Source organism: Diabrotica undecimpunctata, chromosome 6 (assembly GCF_040954645.1).
Source record: "Diabrotica undecimpunctata isolate CICGRU chromosome 6, icDiaUnde3, whole genome shotgun sequence".
Classification (NCBI taxonomy): domain Eukaryota; kingdom Metazoa; phylum Arthropoda; class Insecta; order Coleoptera; family Chrysomelidae; genus Diabrotica; species Diabrotica undecimpunctata.
In genome coordinates this window covers 100,782,811-100,803,289 of record NC_092808.1, presented here as the reverse complement: position 1 = coordinate 100,803,289, position 20,479 = coordinate 100,782,811, and the positions used below count along the sequence as shown (strand labels likewise).

Here is a 20,479-nt window from a genome sequence, read left to right as displayed (position 1 = left end):
TATCTCAGCTACATTTCGCAACAATTTTTTTTTCTACGGCGGACAGATTTTTAATAAATCTTTTTCCGTTTCCATCCCCCTCCCCCTTGGAGGTGGTATTTTTTGGGAAGATGTGGGGTAAAAGCGGATGAACTATTTTGCATCATTTTTGGGGTCCCAAAATTGATATTCTCAGCAAAATTTAGCTTATTCCTGTACTTGTTAGAGGCTCAGTGGTATTTTCGTCTCTGACAACTGGAGTAACAGAGAGGTTTTAACAAAGAATTTATTTTAAATTCATGTTATTTTTATGTTTGCTCATATAGTTATAAAATTACCTTCACACAATAAATTTAAAACGTTTTATTAAAAAATAGTAAGTTTAATAATAACTAATCTCTACCTTCTCTTTTTGTTTTAGGAAAAATAATAGAACTTACCGACAATATGTCGACGAAAGACAGAGTAACAATATGCGCCGCTGAAATTGGAGGAACAGCTATCCTTGTTTTCTTGGGTTGCATGGGCTGTGTATCTTCCTTAGCTTCCGGAGGTGTAATTCCCCACGAACAAATTTCTTTTACTTTCGGTTTAGCTGTAATGGTAGCAGTCCAGGTAGGTATCGAATATTGCAATATGTATTATGGTTTTATTAAAATAGTTCTTTTGTAGTGTTAAAAAAAAACAAGAAAGGTAATTTTATTTAACACATCTAAATACTTAAACAAACATTTATCTTTGAAAATAAATTCAGTACTTTTCATTAAGACCAGTAATACCAGTATATGTCATATAATTTAGTTTTAAGGAATTGTAATACTAACGTGTCAATTGGAGGTAAATCTGGGCTGAAAGGTAAAAAACATTTATCGAATGCTTAGAGAATCACTTGTTTGGTTCCACTTGTGATATACAGGGTGTTTCAAAAAGGTGTGTCATAAATTAAATCACGCATTCCGGGAACAAAAATAAATTAAATGAATCCAACTTACCTTAGTACAAAAGTGTACACAAAAAAAGTTAAAGCCCTTTGAAGTTACCTAATAAAAATTGTTTTTTTTTGCATTATCTCCTAAGCTACTTAACATTTTGTAATAAAAATAGACACGTTAATTTCTTGATCTGAAAGCATTTTTCATAAAAAAGAAACAACAAAATCTAAGCGCACAGAAAAATTTTAAGGGGCTTGTGCAGCCCTAAATTTCCCCAAACTTTTGAGTACGTTCAAATCAAATAAATTTTGTGGCTTCATTAGTTTAACACATTATTTTTAAAATGTTTTTGCCTCTCATCACTTTTTTCAAAAAACAGTTTTTATTGAGTTACCTTTTCATTAAGCTTTAAAAAATTACGTGCAACTAAATAAATGGCTTACATGAATTAACATCGTCGACCTAATCTGTAAACTGCGTAACTCCATTTGTCCAAATTTTACAGGAGACACAAAAAACTATCTCCAGCGACGTAAATGTGTTATTTTCGTCCAATTTTTTTGTACCTGGTTCTAGATTGTTTCTTTTTTATAACTGTTAGTCAAATTATAGTATATTTTGTTTACTTTTTTTTGAGATACGCAGTTTTCTTAGTCATGAACTTGGAGATACGAATTTTTCATTTAATTAAAAGTACATACCTAACACAAGAAAGTTTAGTGCAAAATTCAAAAATGTAAATAATATAGTTTCATTAGTAAATGTTAAATTCAACACCAACAACCTGGTTTTCTGGTTCTACTTGACACCATTGTATGAAAAAGAAATGCAAACAATTTCTGACAAATTAGGTTTATTTGAGAAATAAAAAGGATCAAAATAAACATTATAAACTAAAATAAACAAAACATTTTTCGAAGTGTTTATTTGTGCGGTAACTCATCATAAAATGAGTGATAGTCATTCAGCATACTTTTTTTAAAGCTTGAAGATGATTGTATTTTTCCAGAGACATTTTTATTCTTTCTCTGTACAGGGATGGTAAATTATCAAATGGTATCACTTCAAACTTGGTATTTCTTCTGACATCCAACGTTCTCCATTCTTGATCTGAATGTGTCAACTTGTAAAAAATTCCATTTCTTGTGTACTTGAGTTATTTCAGATCAGTTACATGGGGGTCACCAACTATTTTTCCATTTCTGATTGAACTGTGGTAATTTAAGTCCATTTTTTTACATGTATAGTTCAAATATTTCACGTAATAAGGGTCTTTGCAGGCAGTTTCACAAAAAGAAATATAATCTGCTGGTACATTAATGTTCTTTTCTTTAATTTTCTCTCAATTGTTGAATAAACAGAATTAACTTCCATTTACCTTTAACCTTCGGCTTTCCACGTCGGTAAAATTACGTGGAGTCCCATGTGGGTTCCATTTGTACCCCAAAGGAAAAAATGCGTATATTTAATTTTTATTATAAGAAAATGAAATAAAATCTTAAACTAACACATATTTATTACATCAAAGGGTATATCGAACAAAAAAATAATTTTCATCATTTAATTAAATTAACTGTAGGAATAAAAAATAAATCTTAGGACCGAAAACTAGTCTGAAGTTTCTTGGCATCGGGTGCAAATTACTTCCTTGATATGGTGTTCTGCACATAAAAAAATTTTTACACTGCTTACAAAATTGCCTTGATTTACGATCTTTATTTCGACTACATAAGTAGCACCGTCCACTTGAAGATCGTTCACAGGCTGCTTCCATTTGCATCTTTACCAGCACCAACTCTGGAACGACATCTTGCATGTACTGCTTCAACGTCTTACTCAATCGTACTCCCTCATTAGATCGCCTGGTAATATTTTCTTTAACTAAAGCTTCTCCTAGATTTAGTAAAAAATTACTTCTATCATCTTTTTCTCTAGATGAACCCGGGTATTTGATACACCATAAGATGTAACCGTTCAGGCCAGAAATATCCAATGTTTGGCCAAACACTGCCTTTGGCCATCGGTTGCATATACTACGAGCAGAGTATTGCTTTACCATCTTATCTGTGGTATCTACTGCACCTTTTGTATGATTAAAGTGCAGTATATTATCTGGCTTGTTATTTAATGTTTCATCGGCAACAGCATCATCATGATGTTCATTGGATAATAAAATAACCGATTTGCCTTTGCTGGTAACATAAGAAACCATAGTATGGTCTTTCGAAAAAGCAAACATACTAGAATGAACAGGCTTGAACAATTTGGGTAGCAACTCGTTGGGAATACATGCTTTATTTTTACGCAGATTATTATACCACATAGGCTTAATCCTTTTTTTGATAGTTTTTCGGCCAGTGGTAAGCTTGTAAAAAAATTATCTATAGTTATGCTATATCCAGAGCCAAGTGGCTCCATAAGGTCAAGGACGACTCTTTCACCTTGATTTTTTTGGGTGCGTTATTCTATTTTCCAAGATAAACTTGTAAATTCATACTGTAAGCATTTTCGCTGTCTGCCATCGCCCAAATCTTTAAGGCATATTTATCAGGCTTGCTTTTCATGTACACACGAAAAGGGCATCGCCCTCGGAATGAAACTAGTTGTTCATCTATGGTAAGATGCGGTCCAAGTGAACATGCCATAGTACAATTTTTCACAAAAGTATCGAACAGCTCTCTAATAGGTGCGAGTTTATCATGCGCTTTACGCTCAGCTCTGGTAGAATAGTCATCGAAACGAATAAATGCTGTAAGCAACTGAAATCTATTACGTGACATAGTTGCCGGAATAATAGGCCTAGCGTATTTTCTATCGGTACACCATAACATTTTTTGGGGCTCTTTTGTAGCTTGAAGTGCTCCTTGAATAAGCAGAAGTCCTAAATAAGCGCGAATCTCTATATGATCTGTTAGCTGTCAAGTACGTGCTGGTTTATTTGGATTTGTTTCGTTCCATTTGTTTATGATCGAAAAAAAATTACCCATGACATTACAATCCGTTTATTCAAATCTGATGATTTGTCAGATGCAAACTGATAGGTATTATCAAATAAAGATATTTACCTGTTCGGCTTTATTATTTGTTTGAGGTACTATAATTCCTAAAAGATCGTCTGAGAAAAACAACGAAAGTGCTTCAATTCTAGTGGTAAAATTCGAACTATACGTAGTGAGACCTGCTTGTTTCTTCAAAATATTTTTTACAATTCTTCGTGTCTGAGGATAAAGTATTTTTGACCAATGCATACCCTCTTTAGATATATACGTTGGATTGACAGGCTCTTTTCTTACGTTTGCTTGATTTGTAATTTGCTGAACATTTTCATTATCGGCTTCAATGACGTCAGACAATTTTTCAATGATTTCTGGCTCCATATCACTATCTTTGCCTTCAGAGAACACTATGATATCATCTTCCAATTCATCGTCAGACTCCGCAAACATAAGTCGCTCTAATTCGGCTTTAGATAAATCTTGATGGCATTTTCAAAGTTCGGCGGATGCAAAAAGCCAACACTACAGTATAACAAAATCGAAGTAAAAATATACTAGTACTTATCGCTACTTCGCGACAGGGAAACTAAATACGTGTAACCATCGCATTTAAACCAAATATTACAAAAAATGTGTATCTGGGGTACAGCTGTACCCCACCCGGGAAGACGAAGGTTAAAAAAAATTTCTGAATAATTTCTATATTTTCTTCACAGGCAAGATTTAACAAGCTGTTTGCCAGAATGCAGTTTCTATTTTGGTAGTTACAATCGTGGCTGTACAATATTATGGTGTTAGATGGTGCAGACGTTTTTAATAGGTTAGAGATGAAATAGACAATTATTGTTAAAAACTCATTGGCAGTCAAGTCCCCTTCACATTCATTCCACAAAAAGCAAAGTCCTTTGTTATCTTTATTATTATAAAATGTAAAATTGTGTACTGCCAATTTGTAATACATGAACGAAACATTCGATTTAGGTGACAATAATACAGACTGCAAGTCCATAGAAAACACTGTGTGTTTAGATTTAGTGTATTTGTGTAATTTATCTCTAGCTTCACTTTTTAAGGTCATATGCAAATCAAATTGATCTTGTTCAATGCTTTTACTTTCGTATCCAATGTAGACATCACAGCGATCTTTTTTAGGAGAATATAGTAATAAATTTTGCCCATCAAACATTTTTGAGAACGTTGCATACGATAGAGCAGATGCATTGTTCTCTTTGCAACTATCCTCATAAAATTTATATAACTGCCATTTCGATTCCCATACTGATTTCAAATACAATGTAGATGAGCTGGCACGGCAGTAATGAGATTCTGATTTAAAAAGGTTTTCTTTACAATTATTCTTTTCTCTTTCCAAGTAAATTCCCAAAATCTTCTAAATATTATTTCACGTTGCAGCTCCGTTAACAATCCGCAATTTATCTTACTGTTTCCTTTACTCAGTTTACAATCACATCTATTTTTCATTATATTTCGTTGTGTTTAAGGGTCACTCGAATTCTGTTAATTCACTTGACATCTTTTTACTCTTTTTCTCTTATTGATTACATTTTTGCCCTCAACTTCAGTTTCCAAATCTGACTGTCTGTTATCCGATTCGGCTAATTCATTTTCGTTTTCTATAATTTCTTGCTCGCATCTGCTTTCCTTGATATTTACCGGAACATCCGTAAAGCTCGTCAAAACTTGTATTATCTCGTCATTACCTGGTAACTCTTCGTTTAAAGAAATAAATACTATTGGAATATTTTCCAAATTACACAAAGTTGTTACACGAAATTATCTGGTAAATCTGCGTTTAGTGCCAACTGTAAACATTACATTTACCTTGAATTGGAGTTCATTGTTCAAGCCTAAAAAAAGGCTTTTCAGTTTTGTGTTTTATATTAATTTATCTATTTAAAAAATATACGAAAAAAATAAGTCCAAATGTTTTATTAATTTGATTTTTTCTGATATATTGTATACATTCAATAACTTCTGTTATGAGTAGCCAAAGAAATTTGGCGACTTAATAGAAAACTAAACATCCAATACCTAAAAGAATAAATCTAGAGAAATACCACGGATATAGAGAAATACTAATACTAGGCCTCGTGATGAGGGGACCAAAATAAGAAATTTTGAGACTCATCATACATGGAAAGATTCGATGAAGAAGATCTGTTGGCCGAAGGCAGAACTCATGGTTGAAGAATCTACGTGATTGGTATCAATGCAGATCGATTAATTTATTTAGAGCAGCAAGCTCAAAAATAAAAATAGCCATTATGATTGCCAACCTCCGTAGGAAAACGGTACTCTAAGAAGAAGAAAAATAATTTTTTTATCCATACATCTCTTTAGAATAAACCTTTACTTTATCTCTGATTCTCTGATTGCTTTCGATATAAAGAGAATATTGTATTTTGTCAAAATTGAAATAATAATAACAAGATAATCGATTTCCGAAAACTTCGTAAATCCACATATTTATAGCAATATGACTAATACGAATACTATCCCATTTTAAAAGATTGGATGGTAAAACGGAAATATTTTTTAGATAAACATATCACTAATATTTGTATATTGTTTAATAATTATTTAATACTACTTACCACCAACTTTTTTTTAAAAATATTTCAAAATAACAGTGAACAACACTTTCAAAACAGAGATAGGTCAGACGTGTGGTATATTCTACGACAAACTAAGGAGTTACTAATTTTTCGTACTAAATTTGGCGGCAAGGGAGAGACGGTGTATACAAAGAGGTCGCTATGTACTTATCTGGTAGAAATATGCACTGCCTCCTCTTCTAAACGATAAGTTGGTACTTTTTGAAAGATGGCAGTAATAACTCATTCTCAGAAAATTATGGAGTTACGCAGTTTACAGATTAGGACGACGAAGTACAAAAAATGTCTATAACTTCTATGATATTACAATAAATGTTCAGAATGACCACCTTTTCTTCAATACGCGTTTGGTATCGTTTTAATAAGGAAAACTCAATGCGCTGAAAAATTATATTTTCTGACGAAATTGATTTGCAGCTTTAATTAATCTAACCCTCAATTGTTGTTGGTTCTCTATTGTTACAAAATACACTTTCTCTTTCATAAACCAACAAAAGCAAAAGTCCATGGGGTTAAGACCTGGACTTGCCTGGGTGGCCAAGAAATAGGTGCGTCACGACCCCTTCCAATCCACCGATCAGGATACTGCCTGCAAAGGTATTTCCGAACTTCATTACTATAATGCGGTGGAGCGCCATCTTGTAGAAACCACATATTTTGCCTTATTGCAGTATTTACTTCTTCCAAATACTCTTGTAAATCGTTTGACAAGAACTGCAAATAATTATCACCAGTTAAATTGTTGGGAAGAAATACTGGGCCTATTACATTGTTATCCACAATTCCTGCCCAAACATTCACTTTGAAAGTCCTTTGGTGATGGATCGTTTTTTTGGCTTGAGGATTTTCGTCGGCCCAAATGTGCTCGTTATAATGGTTTGGTATTTCATTTCTACTGACGGTAGCCTCGTCGGCAAACAAAATATTTCTAATAAAATTAACATTTCGAGTGTTTTCCATTAACAACCAATCGCAAAATCCAATCCTTTTAGGATAATCTTCAACCAATAACTCTTGAACCGTTGTTAAGTAATAGGGTTTAAGCAGCTGATCCTTCAAACGCCTCCAAACCCTTAAGTGAGGAACATTTAGTTGAGCAGCTATTACCCTTGTACTTGTTTCAGGGACTTCTTTAATGATTTTTAAAATGTCTTCATCAGTTGCATCCATTATTGGACGACCACTATTGCCAGCAACTTGCGGTTGGAATGTACCCGTTTCCCGTAAACGACGATCAATGGTCAGAAATAATCGTCTATCGGGTGTATTTCGATTGCGGTATTTTACTGCATAACGCCTTGCGGCTGCTGCACTATTTCCTTGACATTCACCTACGATATTCCCGATAGTTTATTGAAATCATAATTTAATCTGATCCAACTTACCCAAAGTTAAATGCATATCTGCTATTTCCTGAAATGTGTAGGCCATTGTAATATCAAAATTTTTAATATTAATCTTATTCACACAATAAATGATAGCTTCAAATTATTGACTATTATTGATGGAACTGTTTGTAATTATTGTATCCGTAGAAACTAATTGTAATTTTATGGCCAACTAAGAAAAAACTAGTTTTTCGAAAAAGTGATAAAAGGAAAAAAAGTTTTAAAAATAATGTGTTAAACTAATGATTCTACAAAATTCATTAGATTTGAACGTACTCAAAAGTTTGGGAGAATTTAGGGCTGCACACTAGGATGGATCGAAAAAAACTTTTTTTCGAATTTGATAATGGCCCTTGTGGCAAAAGTTGCCATTCATAAAAGTAAGTTTTTTGCCAAAAAAATTTTATTTTACATCAACCCCTTCAGGTGCCTCAACCTCCTAAAAAAAATTTTTTTTTAATTTTTCGATACGGCCCTATATGTAAACACTTCTTGAATGTTTAAAAAGTTTGTGTTTAAAATTTGGAGGCTCTCGGAACATTTTTGGAGGTGCCCCAAAGACCTAACGGAAAATAAAAAAATCCTATTTCATATAGATAATACAATTTTAGCTGAAATCTAAACAAATTAACGGAATAATACATTTATTGACGGTAATACGACTCGTTACATTTCTATAAGGTAATATTAAATATTAAAAGTGAGTGTAGGAACAATAATGTAGGTAAGAAAAATAAAACTAACAATTCAACAAAACACTTAAGCTGCCAAAACGTATTTACCTTAAAAGGAACGTGTACCGATTTACAAAAAATATGTTATTATTAACAAATATTTAACTTATAACGTATATTATTATTAAAAGGAACAAAAGGTTATTTAAACTTAAATTCTGACTTAGAATTAAATGATTTCATTAGCTTCCTGGACTCGATTCGAGATTTTATGAAACCATCTCGTTTTTCCTCTCCACAAACTTTAGATGATGCCTCTGTAACTAAATGTACACATCTTTCAGTGGCCTGAGTGTGGCAGGGGAACTTGGACAAATCTAGAAAGGGTGCTGCAGTTTCTTGACCAGATACAAAACTTTCCAGGTCCTCGTCGGAGACGTGCTTTATTATTAGTGGTTCTGACCTATCTGTTTTATACCAGTAAATTATATCTGTATAATCCTCTGCCTGCATGTTTAAAGGCGGTACGCGAAATTGTCTACATCTACTATCTTCCTTAAATCAGTCGGCATATATCTTGAATATGCAATCAATCTCCACAAATGTCGTGGACCTTCAGTACACAATGGCTTACATTTGATACTGAACCATAATGGACCATATACTTTCATGATAAATTTAGCTAAGTGTACCAGATTTTCGGAGGGATGCTCCGATGCGACATATAACCGAAGGATTCTACTCGCCGTTGTCACCCATCTTAAATGTACGACTGGTCCTGGTTTAATCCTCGCAAGGTCTTCGCTGCATTCTCCAGATGATACTGCATGCAACATATCATACAAATATTGCTGATCATTACTCAAAATCTTTCTATCTAAATCAGGAATAGTGTTACTCACAATTTTCGAGAATCTGACTAAAGGGAGGGTTTCACAAGCTTGTATTGATTTTCCAATGGCACCAGAAAAAGCTTTCGGACCTTGAGTAACACCATCAAGTTGGATTAAAAGGTGGCGTAACGGAAGTTCGTTTAGATGTAACATGCAAATAAACCACTAAAGAGGGCGATTTAGGGCAATTTCTAGTAGTCTTATTATTCCTGCGTTTGTCCCTGTGTTGACATTGGTACCATCACATCCAACTGCTATTAACGATTCAGTCGATACTTCTTTTCTATTAAAGAAATCCAATATTGCATCTTTGATGACGACAGCTGATCCAGACGATACGGCTAAATGGCCGAGGTAAATGGAACCTGGCTCTTTTACCAAGGATATATGTTCCTCTGTGATGATACTATAGTAATACTTATCGCCCTTCTTAGTTTGTGTCAGGGATTTATCCTTCCGTCCATCAAAATATAATGCTTCTACTACCTCCATGTTCTCAATTTGCAATTCTTTCCTGTGCTTTTCCCTTTCCCGACGAACTTTATTTCGATCTATTATTTTGGAAGTGTCCTGTTCATTAATGATGCCCCAATCTTGTAACAGAGCGGAAGAAAGTGATGCAGCGCTTCTGTCTGAAACACCGTAACGATCGCACTCCCTAGCAAAAGCTGTGAGATTTACCCTCATTTGCAAATTTGTAACGTTTTCAGATGTGGAAGAACAACAGGGCTGGGGATCAGAGTCAGACAACTTTCCAGGATCAGTCCTAGTCTCATTCTCAGAGTCTCCTGGCTCAGATGCAGTATCTCTAGACTTTAATTTTGGGCGTTTTTCAAATTGTTCTTCATGTTCTTGAGATCGTTCCATCATTCTTTGGTTTCTTATTGCTAATTTCCTGGATGATGCTACATCAATTGATCATATGACTAGGTTTCTGGTAGTTCGCTGATCTGTTACAAATTCCCTTTCTTGTACTGGAATCTTCTTCTCTTTGGAGCAATGGCAATCGTTGAGGTCTTTACATTTACAACTAGCAATATCAAAGAGAGTTTCCTCCCAGCTAAGTTTTAAATCTGTAAGCTTCTTTGTGTAGCTTTCAGATTGCTGCCTGCCCTTATATGGTTTGAGTAGAGTCCTATAGTCAGTATTCCATTTTTTTACTTTCTCAGTAACTTTTTTAAATGTAATTGTTGGAACCGATGACTTCTTCCAGATGTTCACTAGAGTGTTTGCAGTTTCTGTTGCTATTATTGAAGCTGGTGGATCTTTGCCTGTCATGATGCCTTTTTTCTCATTCCTGACAAACAAGTAGTGTCGAATTATATCCGCATTCGTGGGAAGTCTTAGCTGGGACATCTCGGCAAGGGTTGCAAAGATAGGACAAAGGGTGGTTTTCCTGGTAGGTGTTCTTGCGCTCATTTTACTTTGTTTGGTATCTGAAACAAAAGCAACTATTATAATATTTTTAACTATAGAAATTTAATTAACTTGAATAAAACGAAATAATGTGAAAAGTAACCAAAATATATTTGAAAGTCAAAATAAATAAAAACACATATTTCTTTACGTAACTGGGTATCCAGTTACGTAAAGAGTTCCGAGAAAAATGTTCCGAGTGCCTCCAATTTTTGAACACACACTTTTTAAACATTCAAGAAGAGTTTACACGTAGGGCCGTATCGAAAAATTTTTCCAAAAAAAAAACTTTTTTTTAGGGGGTTGGGGCACCTGAAGGGGTTGATTAAAAAAAAATTTTTTTGGCAAAAAACTTACTTTTATGAATGGCAACTTTTGCCACCCGGGCCATTATCAAATTCGAAAAAACGTTTTTTTCGATCCTACCTACTGCACACCCCCCTTATGGGGTTTTCTGTGCGCTTAGATTTTGTTGTTTTTTTTTTGTATGAAAAATGCTTTCAGAACACGAAAGTAATGTGTCCATTTGTATTACAAAATGTCAAGTAGTTTAGGAGATAATGCAAAAAAACAATTTTTATTTTGAAAATTCAAAGGGCTGTAACTTTTTTTGTGTATAATTTTGTACTAAGGTAAGTTGGATTCAATCAATTTATTTTTGTCCCCGGAATGCGTGATTTAATTTATGACATACCTTTCTGAAACACCCTGTATTCAATTGTCGTAATATTTCTTAGGCTCCCTGTTTTGTATTGTTCGGTAACAAATGTTCTTAAGTTGGTCAGGCATAATCTTATAGACTCACACAACCTTATAAACGTCTTTTGAAGCGATTTCACTTTTTCTCAATATTTTAAGAGATACACCGAAAATTGTGAGTATTGAATTGCCTAGCCAAATTTTATCGTGCCTAGTCTGATTTTTAAATGTTTGGGGGATATCCTGTAATGATTAAAGAGACAAACATTTAGCTATATTTTTCTAAAACAATTTTTATGTAAGATTATTGATTTTTGGAAACTGGAAGGGAAAGGAGTCATTAATAGAGTTAGGAGATTGTGAATTTCTCTATCTACAAACAGAATATATTGATATTTGTTTCGTATTTGTAAAGATTTACGCTACAGCTAAAACACTTTTAGCTGTGTTTAAAAATCCACAAAATAGTTGGCAACAATTAAGAATCTTACAGAAAAATATTTGTTTTTTACAAAAGAGATGAAGCAATAAGCGATGAATTTTGCATTTACCACATAAAGTAAATTCTCTAGTCATTTAGACCACCATTTCTTGCACTTCTTCATCTATTCTCTGGTCATTAGCCGTCACTCATTTGAGATACTGTATAATTGTCTGGAAGAGAAGTAAATATTAATAGATAAGTGGATAGGTGTACACTCGGTATACATAGTCTTACAACCGTCTATTCATTTTTGATCACTTCGTGGATTTCTTGGCACTTCTTGCATACTTCAAGGTGAAATGATAATCATCTTAATGATGAGATAATGAGACCTTAATGGCATGGTTACCAAAATGGTCTAGAAGACAGCTTGTTCTACTACTATGGTATAAAAAAGGTTCTTAGAATTGGTGTTATCATCATCATCATGGTTTATTCACTCCTGGCGGAGTGTTTGCCGCCCTTTTGGGCTCTCTGATTCATTTATTGCGGAGAATCAGTCCGCTGTTGTTTTTTTTTATTATTATAGCAGCGTCTGTGACTTGGCCCTGTCTACAAATTTCCTCCATTCTTTCCGGTCCTTACAGCGCTCCTTCCAATTGTAGATTCTCAGCTTCTTTATGTCTCCTAAGACTTGATCTCTCCATGTTGTTTTGGGTCTCCCCTTTTGGTCTCTTTGTTGTTGGTCTCCATCCAGTTATTCGCTTTAGCGTAGAGTCTAGGTTAGCTCTTTCTGTGTGTCCCAGCCACCTGAGCCTTTGCGTCTTCACGAACTTGATTATATCTTCACCCTCGATGACTTCTTTAATTTCTCCATTGGTTAATCTTCTAAATTCGCCTACACTTATCCTCACCGGTCCCATTGTTCGTCGAATTATCTTTCTCTCTAAGATTTCTAACCTCATTTCATCTTTTTGTGTTAGGCACATCGTCTCTGCACCATAGGTGATCACTGGCCTGATTGCAGTCTTGTAAATTTTTAATTTGGTTTTCTTACTAATGTGCTTTTTTTTCAGGAATTTTTGGTAGTTCCAGTAGGTTTTATTACCCAGTAGGATGCGTTCATTTATTTCATCCGTTCTATCATTTCTGTCATTCTCCATCACTCCCAGGTATTTGAAACGGTGTACTCTTTCAAATGTATATGCACCAAGCTTAATTTCTTTCTCTATGTTCATATTCTCTCTTGAACACTTGAGGTATTTCGTTTTGCTTTGGTTTATTACTAGCCCTCTCTTCTTTGCTTCTTTATCTAGTATTAATATTATGTTCTGCATGGTTTTTAAATCTCTAGTAACCAATGTAATATCGTCGGCATGCGCTATCAGTTGGGCTGAAGATTCGATAATCGTTCCCATAATTTTTGCTGCTCTTACTGCCCCCTCTATGGCAATGTTAAATAATGTTGTTGACAGGGAGTCTTCCTGTCTGACACCTACTTCCATTTGTACTTCATCTGACGGGCCTTTTTCGTGAGACTTATTAGTTTTTCTTGGATGCCTAATTGATTCATATCCTTAATTAGCTCCTCCCTTAGTACACTGTCATAAGCTTGCTTGTAGTCAATAAACAGTATCTGTAGATCTATTCCGTGCTCGTAACTTTTTTCGACGATTCGTGTTACAATGTGTATTGCATCTATTGTTGACTTACCCTCTCTGAGTTTATGTTGGTATTCACCTATTTTTGTTCTAGTTTCTTTTTCTATTCTTTGTCTGATCAAATTAGTTAATATTTTGTACATTGTATTTAATAACGTGATTCACCTGTAGTTAGTGCATTTCATGTTCATAGTGCAGTTGTCAGACCACAATTCCAGTCGTTCGGCATGCGTTCTTCTTTCCATATTTATTCTATTAGGTTGTGGATTCTGTGGGCTAGTTCCTCTCCCCCTTTCTTGAAGAACTCATTTATAATGTCATCTGGTCCTGCTGCTTTCCTTGTCTTTAATCTGTTTATGGTCGCCAATACTTCGCTGTAAGGGAGGCTCTGATTGTTCTCCATTCCTATTTTCTGTTTGTTCTTCATTTTCTTCGTTTTCAGCATCGTCTTTCTTTTTAAACAGTTCTCTATAGTGTGTTTCCCATTCCATTTTTCCAATATTTGCCGGTATCTCTTTTTTCTCTGTGATTTTATGTATTTGTATAGTCTTGCATTGTCATTACTATTGGCTTCGAGTTCCTGCAGTAATTCTTCGATCCATTTCTTCTTTTTTGTTTTGCAGCATTTGTCTGACTCTTTCTTCTTTTTCTTTATAGTGTAGGAGATCTTCTTGTTTCCCTTTGGCTACCCACCTGTGTCTTGCTTTGTCCTTGTCTTTACTAGCTTGCTCGCATTCTTCATCGTATCAATCCTTTCTTTTATTGTCTTCCATTAGTCCTATCGTCTCCTCTGCTCTTGTTAAGATACTATCTTTTATGTCTTCCTAAGTTTTATCTATGTTCGATGGTTTTAAGACTAGTAGTTTTCTTCCAATTTAGTGCAGAATTTTCTGTTTGCATTATCTGTATTTAGTTTCGACCGATTCCACCTCTATCTTTTCTTTCTGTCGTCTTTATCTTTAAGTATCTTCAATTTCATGTCGCCTATCACCAAAATGTGATCCGAATCAGCATTGGCTCCCCTGTAAGACCTTACATTCTGTAAAATTGTTCTCCATTTTTTTGAGATTAGGATGTGGTCTATTTGGTTTCCATCTGTTGTTCCAGGTATTAGCCACGTTACTTTGTGCTCTTTTTTGTGCTTGAATTGAGTGCTAATAATAAAAGTATTGGTTGCTGCTGCTACATTACATATTCTCCTGCCATTGTTATTCTTATTTTGATGGATCGTTTCTTTTCCTGCGATTTCTCTGTTCGTGTCTTCTTTCCCTATCTTTGCGTTGAAGTCTCCTAACAGGATTAGTATGTCGTTCTTTGGTATTTCTTCGTACAATTCTTTAAGTTTCTCATAGAATTCATTCTTTTCTTCTTCAGGAGAATTGGTGTTAAGAATTAAGACCTTTTAAATTTTTTTTTTAATTCTTAATAGCTTCTTTGCTTCTGTATTACAACTTTTTCTATTTCATTCACATTTTTTTTCTTGTGGTGGTTTAAAATCATTTTTTGTGACATTTTTATATTAACTACTTTATTTAATAAAAATAAACCACAATTTTATTTTAAAAAAGTTATATTTGACCTTTCTACTTTGGAAATTGTTTTAAAATAAAAATTAAATAAGCTAGTATGTTTTGTTACTTGCAAACAAAAACATTCTCCCAATAGTTTAATTCTATTCGCCTTATTGATAATGAAAATTCGGACATAAAGTAAAAGACTTTAAAATATTGTTTGTATTTTTTGAGTAGCGTTCTTGGGACTACTTTAAATTTTCATTGATGAAATGCTTATTGGTTTTCATGGAAAATGTTTGTTTCCTATGTCAATATCTTAAAAACTATGAAAACTTGGCCTAAAACAATGGCACTACTTAAGGCCCGAACCCATGACATTTTAGATGGGTATGTTTATACAGGGGCTGGAAGTGATCGCGAAACATTGTCAGAAGTGGATAGTAAATGCTAAAATAAACAATAGAATAAAAAAAACAGGAAAAATAGGAAAGGAAATATATCCAAAGAATTAAAAAAGGCAAGTGTATAAAAAGCGGTAAGACCTTCAATAATCTATGTAAGTGAGTTATAGAAACTAACAAAAAAACAAAAGAAGAATGAATGCTAAGGAAGGAATAGATAAAATAGAAATTAACATAATAATAGAAAAGTTAAAGTTAAAGCCAACAGAAACAATTTAGTCCTCATCTATCTCCTGAACGACGAAAGAATAACAAAAAAAAAACGAATCTAAGAATAGGATAAGATCAGGTCAGACAAAAAGCAGAAAAGAAAGGATTACAATAAAACGAGATAGAAAATTGGCCCAAATCACGGGGAAGAAGTATAAAAGAAGCACCGCAAAAATAAATTTATGAAGTAAATTTTTAAAATTAAATAAGTATTTAGTTTCGCCATGTAGGAAATCTTAGAATTCCTAGTGTTGTAAATAGGTATTGTATAAATATTATTATTGTATAATTATTTCCGTAATTGATATGATTGATGATTATTTACCTACCGGGTTAAAGAAATATTTGGAAAAAAATGTTATTATTTACTGTTCGCATCCGTTGTTGAGAGTGTTCGTTAAAGGGAGTTGTAGGGCACAGGTGCATATATTATATTATCTCTGATGTTTACCCGTCTGTCTAGAGTAGGTGTCCGGCGAAGAAAGGTGTCCGTTAAAAGAGAGTTTACTGTATCGAACTGGTGGTTTTGATTTGTGGTATACATATTGCTTTTTAAGTTTGTTAACTGATTTGGTACTCCTAGCTCTTTCATTGCTTTGAACATTTCTCTTCTATTTACAGAGTTGTAGCCTGCTTTATAGTCTATATGTATGTGATGAGTATATATGCCATATTCCAGTGTTTTTTCTAAAATTACAGATTTACCGATTCTGAAACCAGCCTGGTAGTTTTCCTACCATTCGTTCTGCATACGGGGCATGGTGCCATACGGTGATATAATACTGTAAAAAATATTCTATACGCTACATTTAGAAGCGTAATTAATCTGTTGTTAGAGAATTCAATGATGTCTCCTTTTTTGTGTGTGGTGCAAATTTTTCCAATATTCCACTCACTGGGGAGGGATTTGTGTGTCCATATTTCTTTTATGAGCTACAGTGGTGCCATTATGGCATCGTAGCCACCATCCTTATGTAGTTCAGCTGGGAGATTATCTATTCCGGGTGATTTGTGGCTAGTCTTTAATTCTTCAAGAATCGTTGTTGGTGCTTCTTCCCTCTCGGCTGTCCCGCTTAACTCTCAAAAGCAGTAACACTATTGAATTTTAATTATAGATAAGGCAGACAAAATGAAGGTATTAGAAGAATTTTTTCTATTTTCAAATAAAAACATAAAATAGTATGAATAATTTATATTGTAAAAATTATTTTTGACGTGGAAAGCAAAACTTCAAATCGTATTTTAAATTAAAATTACAGTGAATTTCGATTAAGTATGAAAAAATATACATAGGTACAGTAATTCTTGGCTGGCTAAATATTATCAATTATGTTGGTTAATATTTATGCAAAATAAAACACATATTTCATAATATTAATTACATGATCGAAACTGTCCGTATTTAGATTGGTAGTATGTAAATTGTACATTAATAGCAACTATATTTAAATATTTATCAACCTAAGGTATTGAAGTTAAGGCTACTCGCTTATATTTTTAGTTGCTAAAGAATGATAATTGTTACTGAATATACATTCAAAGCTTACTAAATACGGTCACTGTTACATTTGTTCATGAAGAAAAAGCATTTTCGAGAAGGTCAAGTTTATTGATTCCCGTTAATAAATATTAGTTTCATAATCATTATGCTAATTATATATTGTTATTCAAAAATGTAGCCGATTACGATGAGTAAAAGTTAAATAAATATAATTTAACACCACGTAATAAAAACGTATGCGAATCTAATTATACTGTATAAATTATTTTCATTCATAAATGTGAATATACAGTTTAGCGATTGAAATGCTTCGGAAATGTATAAAAAAGGTGGTGATCAACTTTTTGCAGCAATCCATAAACTAATAGTACTTATATGGCAGAATGAATGGGTACCAGAAGAGTGGCTGAAGGGAATAATATGTCCATTGCATAAAAAGGGGGATCAACTGGAGTGTAAGAACTATAGAGGCATTACTCTGTTAGCATCTGCGTATAAGATCTTCGGCAATGTATTATCTGAAAGACTTAAACATTTTACAAAGGATATTGCTGGTCAATATCAATGCGGATTTACTGCTGGAAAGTCAACTACACATCAAATTCAAGCACATAGGCAGATTCTAGAAAAGTCGCTAGAATATAACATAGAAACACACCATCTCTTCATTGACTTCAAAGCAGCCTATCACAGTGTGAAAAGAACTGCATTATATAATGCAATGATAGATTTTGGGATCCCACCTAAGTTAGTTAAGTTGACCCACCTAACAATGCAAAACGTAAGCTCATGTGTTAGAATTGAAGGAGAAAACTCTACGTTCTTTGACATTAATAATGGTCTAAGACAGAGGGACGCGCTGGCGTGTCTTCTCTTTAATATTGCCTTGGAAAAGGCAATCAGACAATTAAATATTAGAATTAATGGAACTATTTTTAATAGATCGACGCAAATTCTCGCATTCGCTGACGATATAGTTATAGTGGGCAGAAGTATGAGAGACATGGTCAGTGTTTTACAAGGCTTGCGGACGCAGCAAGTGAATTAGGACTTGTGGCAAACGAGGAAAATATATGTTGGTTTCTAAAAACCCTCGAAATATCCAACAAAGAATTCAAATTAACAACCATACCTTTGAGCAAGTCAAAGAATTTACATATCTTGGATCGCTAGTAAACGCAACAAACACGACAAGCGACGAAATAAAAAGACGCATAGCAATAGCAAACAGAACTGTTCACGGCCTCCAGAGACATTTAAAAAATAAAAATATAAAACGTGCACTAAAGCCTAATATACAGGACCTTAGTAAGACCAGTTTTGATATATGGGGCTGAAACGTGGATCTTATCTCAAAATGCAAAAGACTTCTTGGTATTTTTGAGAGAAAAATTCTTAGAAAGAGTTTTGGGGCCGTAAATGAAAATGGGCTATGGCGTCGAAGATACAACTTTGAACTGTATTAGTTATACACCGATCCAGATATTGTGAAATTCGTTAAAGTGCAGAGACTTAGATGGGCTGGACACATTGCTAGGATGTCAGATCACGAATACACGAAGAGATTAACATTTTCAAAATCAGAGGGCACAAGAAGCAGAGGACGACCACGAATGAGATGGATTGATGATGTGGAAGAAGACCTACAGATTCTAGGGGTTAGAAGATGGAGGGAAGTTGCCAGGAATCGACAGGAGTGGCGACTTCTTTGTGAGCAGGCCAAAATCCACAACGGATTGTCGAGCCACTTATCATGATGATTGAAATGCTTCTTTATATTAATCCCTGAATTTTGTCTTACTTTACTTAATTTACTAATCGAAAATTATTCTTGTTTTCTTTTTCTTTATTTTAAAACCAATTGTTAACAAAATTAAAATAGGTACCCAAACCATATTTGCACAAACAAAGAAAGCCTCTAATATTATACAATAGTATGTACTTTGATTTATTTTTGTTAGCATAACATCTCTAATCACCTGGTTAAACTAGTTGAATGTTTGGTTTAAAACAATGGAGCCATCATAAGATTCCTCGTAGTGCAAAATGAAAAAATATGTGCATATTATTTCCAAGGTTATTTGACCTATATAGTAAATACATAGTATGTGCAGCCATGTGGCAGAAGGTCGAGAAGCGTTCATAATGGTGATCGCCTAGGTCGGATAATTCTAATATGACACTTGATGAAGAAGAAGTAAATATATAATTAGACTAGATTTGGATAAGTGGAAAGAAAGCATTTTAATAGGTGGAGTTATGAATTCTGTCTTTGATTTATCTTTAATACAAGTACATTAAAATCTGAAACTTCAACATCTGAAACTAACGTCTGAAACATTTTCTGATTTACGACAATAGGTATGGTTATTTATAAATTTTTAGTTTTTTATTTTAGTTGTTCATTAAGTGGCCTCCATTAACCTCTCTGTAATGGTGGTTAAGGTTTTAGCCAGAACACGGTTAATCCGGCACTACCCTGGGGTCTTTTGGCCTAGTATCCTACTCGACCGAAAGATGCCATGGTGTCTTGTTCCGTGACGTAGATCTCCAAAAAAGATTTCCTCCACCGTTGCCTGGCAATACGGCAATTAAAAAAAATATATATAGGTACATTATTTATAGCACAAATTGAAAAAGATGTTGCGTTCGTACACGATGAACTGAAGTAATTGGTGAGAAACATACATTTCGAAACATTAAAAATAAAACAAAAATAATGATTATCTATAAAATCAACAACAATAAAATGTAAACTCAGAAAATTGCTGATTGTAGATTTAAATCACGTATCCAGAGTGCAAAAACCTACCCAGATATGGACGTAGGATCAGACCATAATCCAGTCGTTATCAATATCAGATAAAAACTAAAAACAATATTACAAAACAAAACCAAAAAAAGTTGCAACCAAACCCGAAAGTGAAGTGAAGGCCCAAAAAAAATCATAACAGAAAACAAAGAAATAGAAAATATATGGCAAACCATAAAAAATACCATAGTAGGGGTCCAAACAGAAGAACTTAGAATAGAAACGGAAAAAATGGATGACGGAAGATATTTTGGAACTCATGGAAGAAAAAAAAAATACAAAA

At 33.8% G+C, this 20,479-nt stretch overlaps 1 protein-coding gene across 3 annotated transcripts in view; it reads left to right on the top strand.

Moving 5' to 3' along the window:
• The window catches only part of LOC140443641 (aquaporin-like), a 131,296-nt gene that overhangs the window by 88,491 nt on the left and 22,326 nt on the right, over positions 1 to 20,479 (top strand). For all 3 annotated transcript variants that reach the window (XM_072534998.1, XM_072534999.1, XM_072535000.1), the window contains exon 2: positions 401 to 594. In XM_072534998.1, the coding sequence (XP_072391099.1) occupies positions 401 to 594 (194 nt within the window). The remainder of the gene's footprint in view (positions 1 to 400; positions 595 to 20,479) is intronic.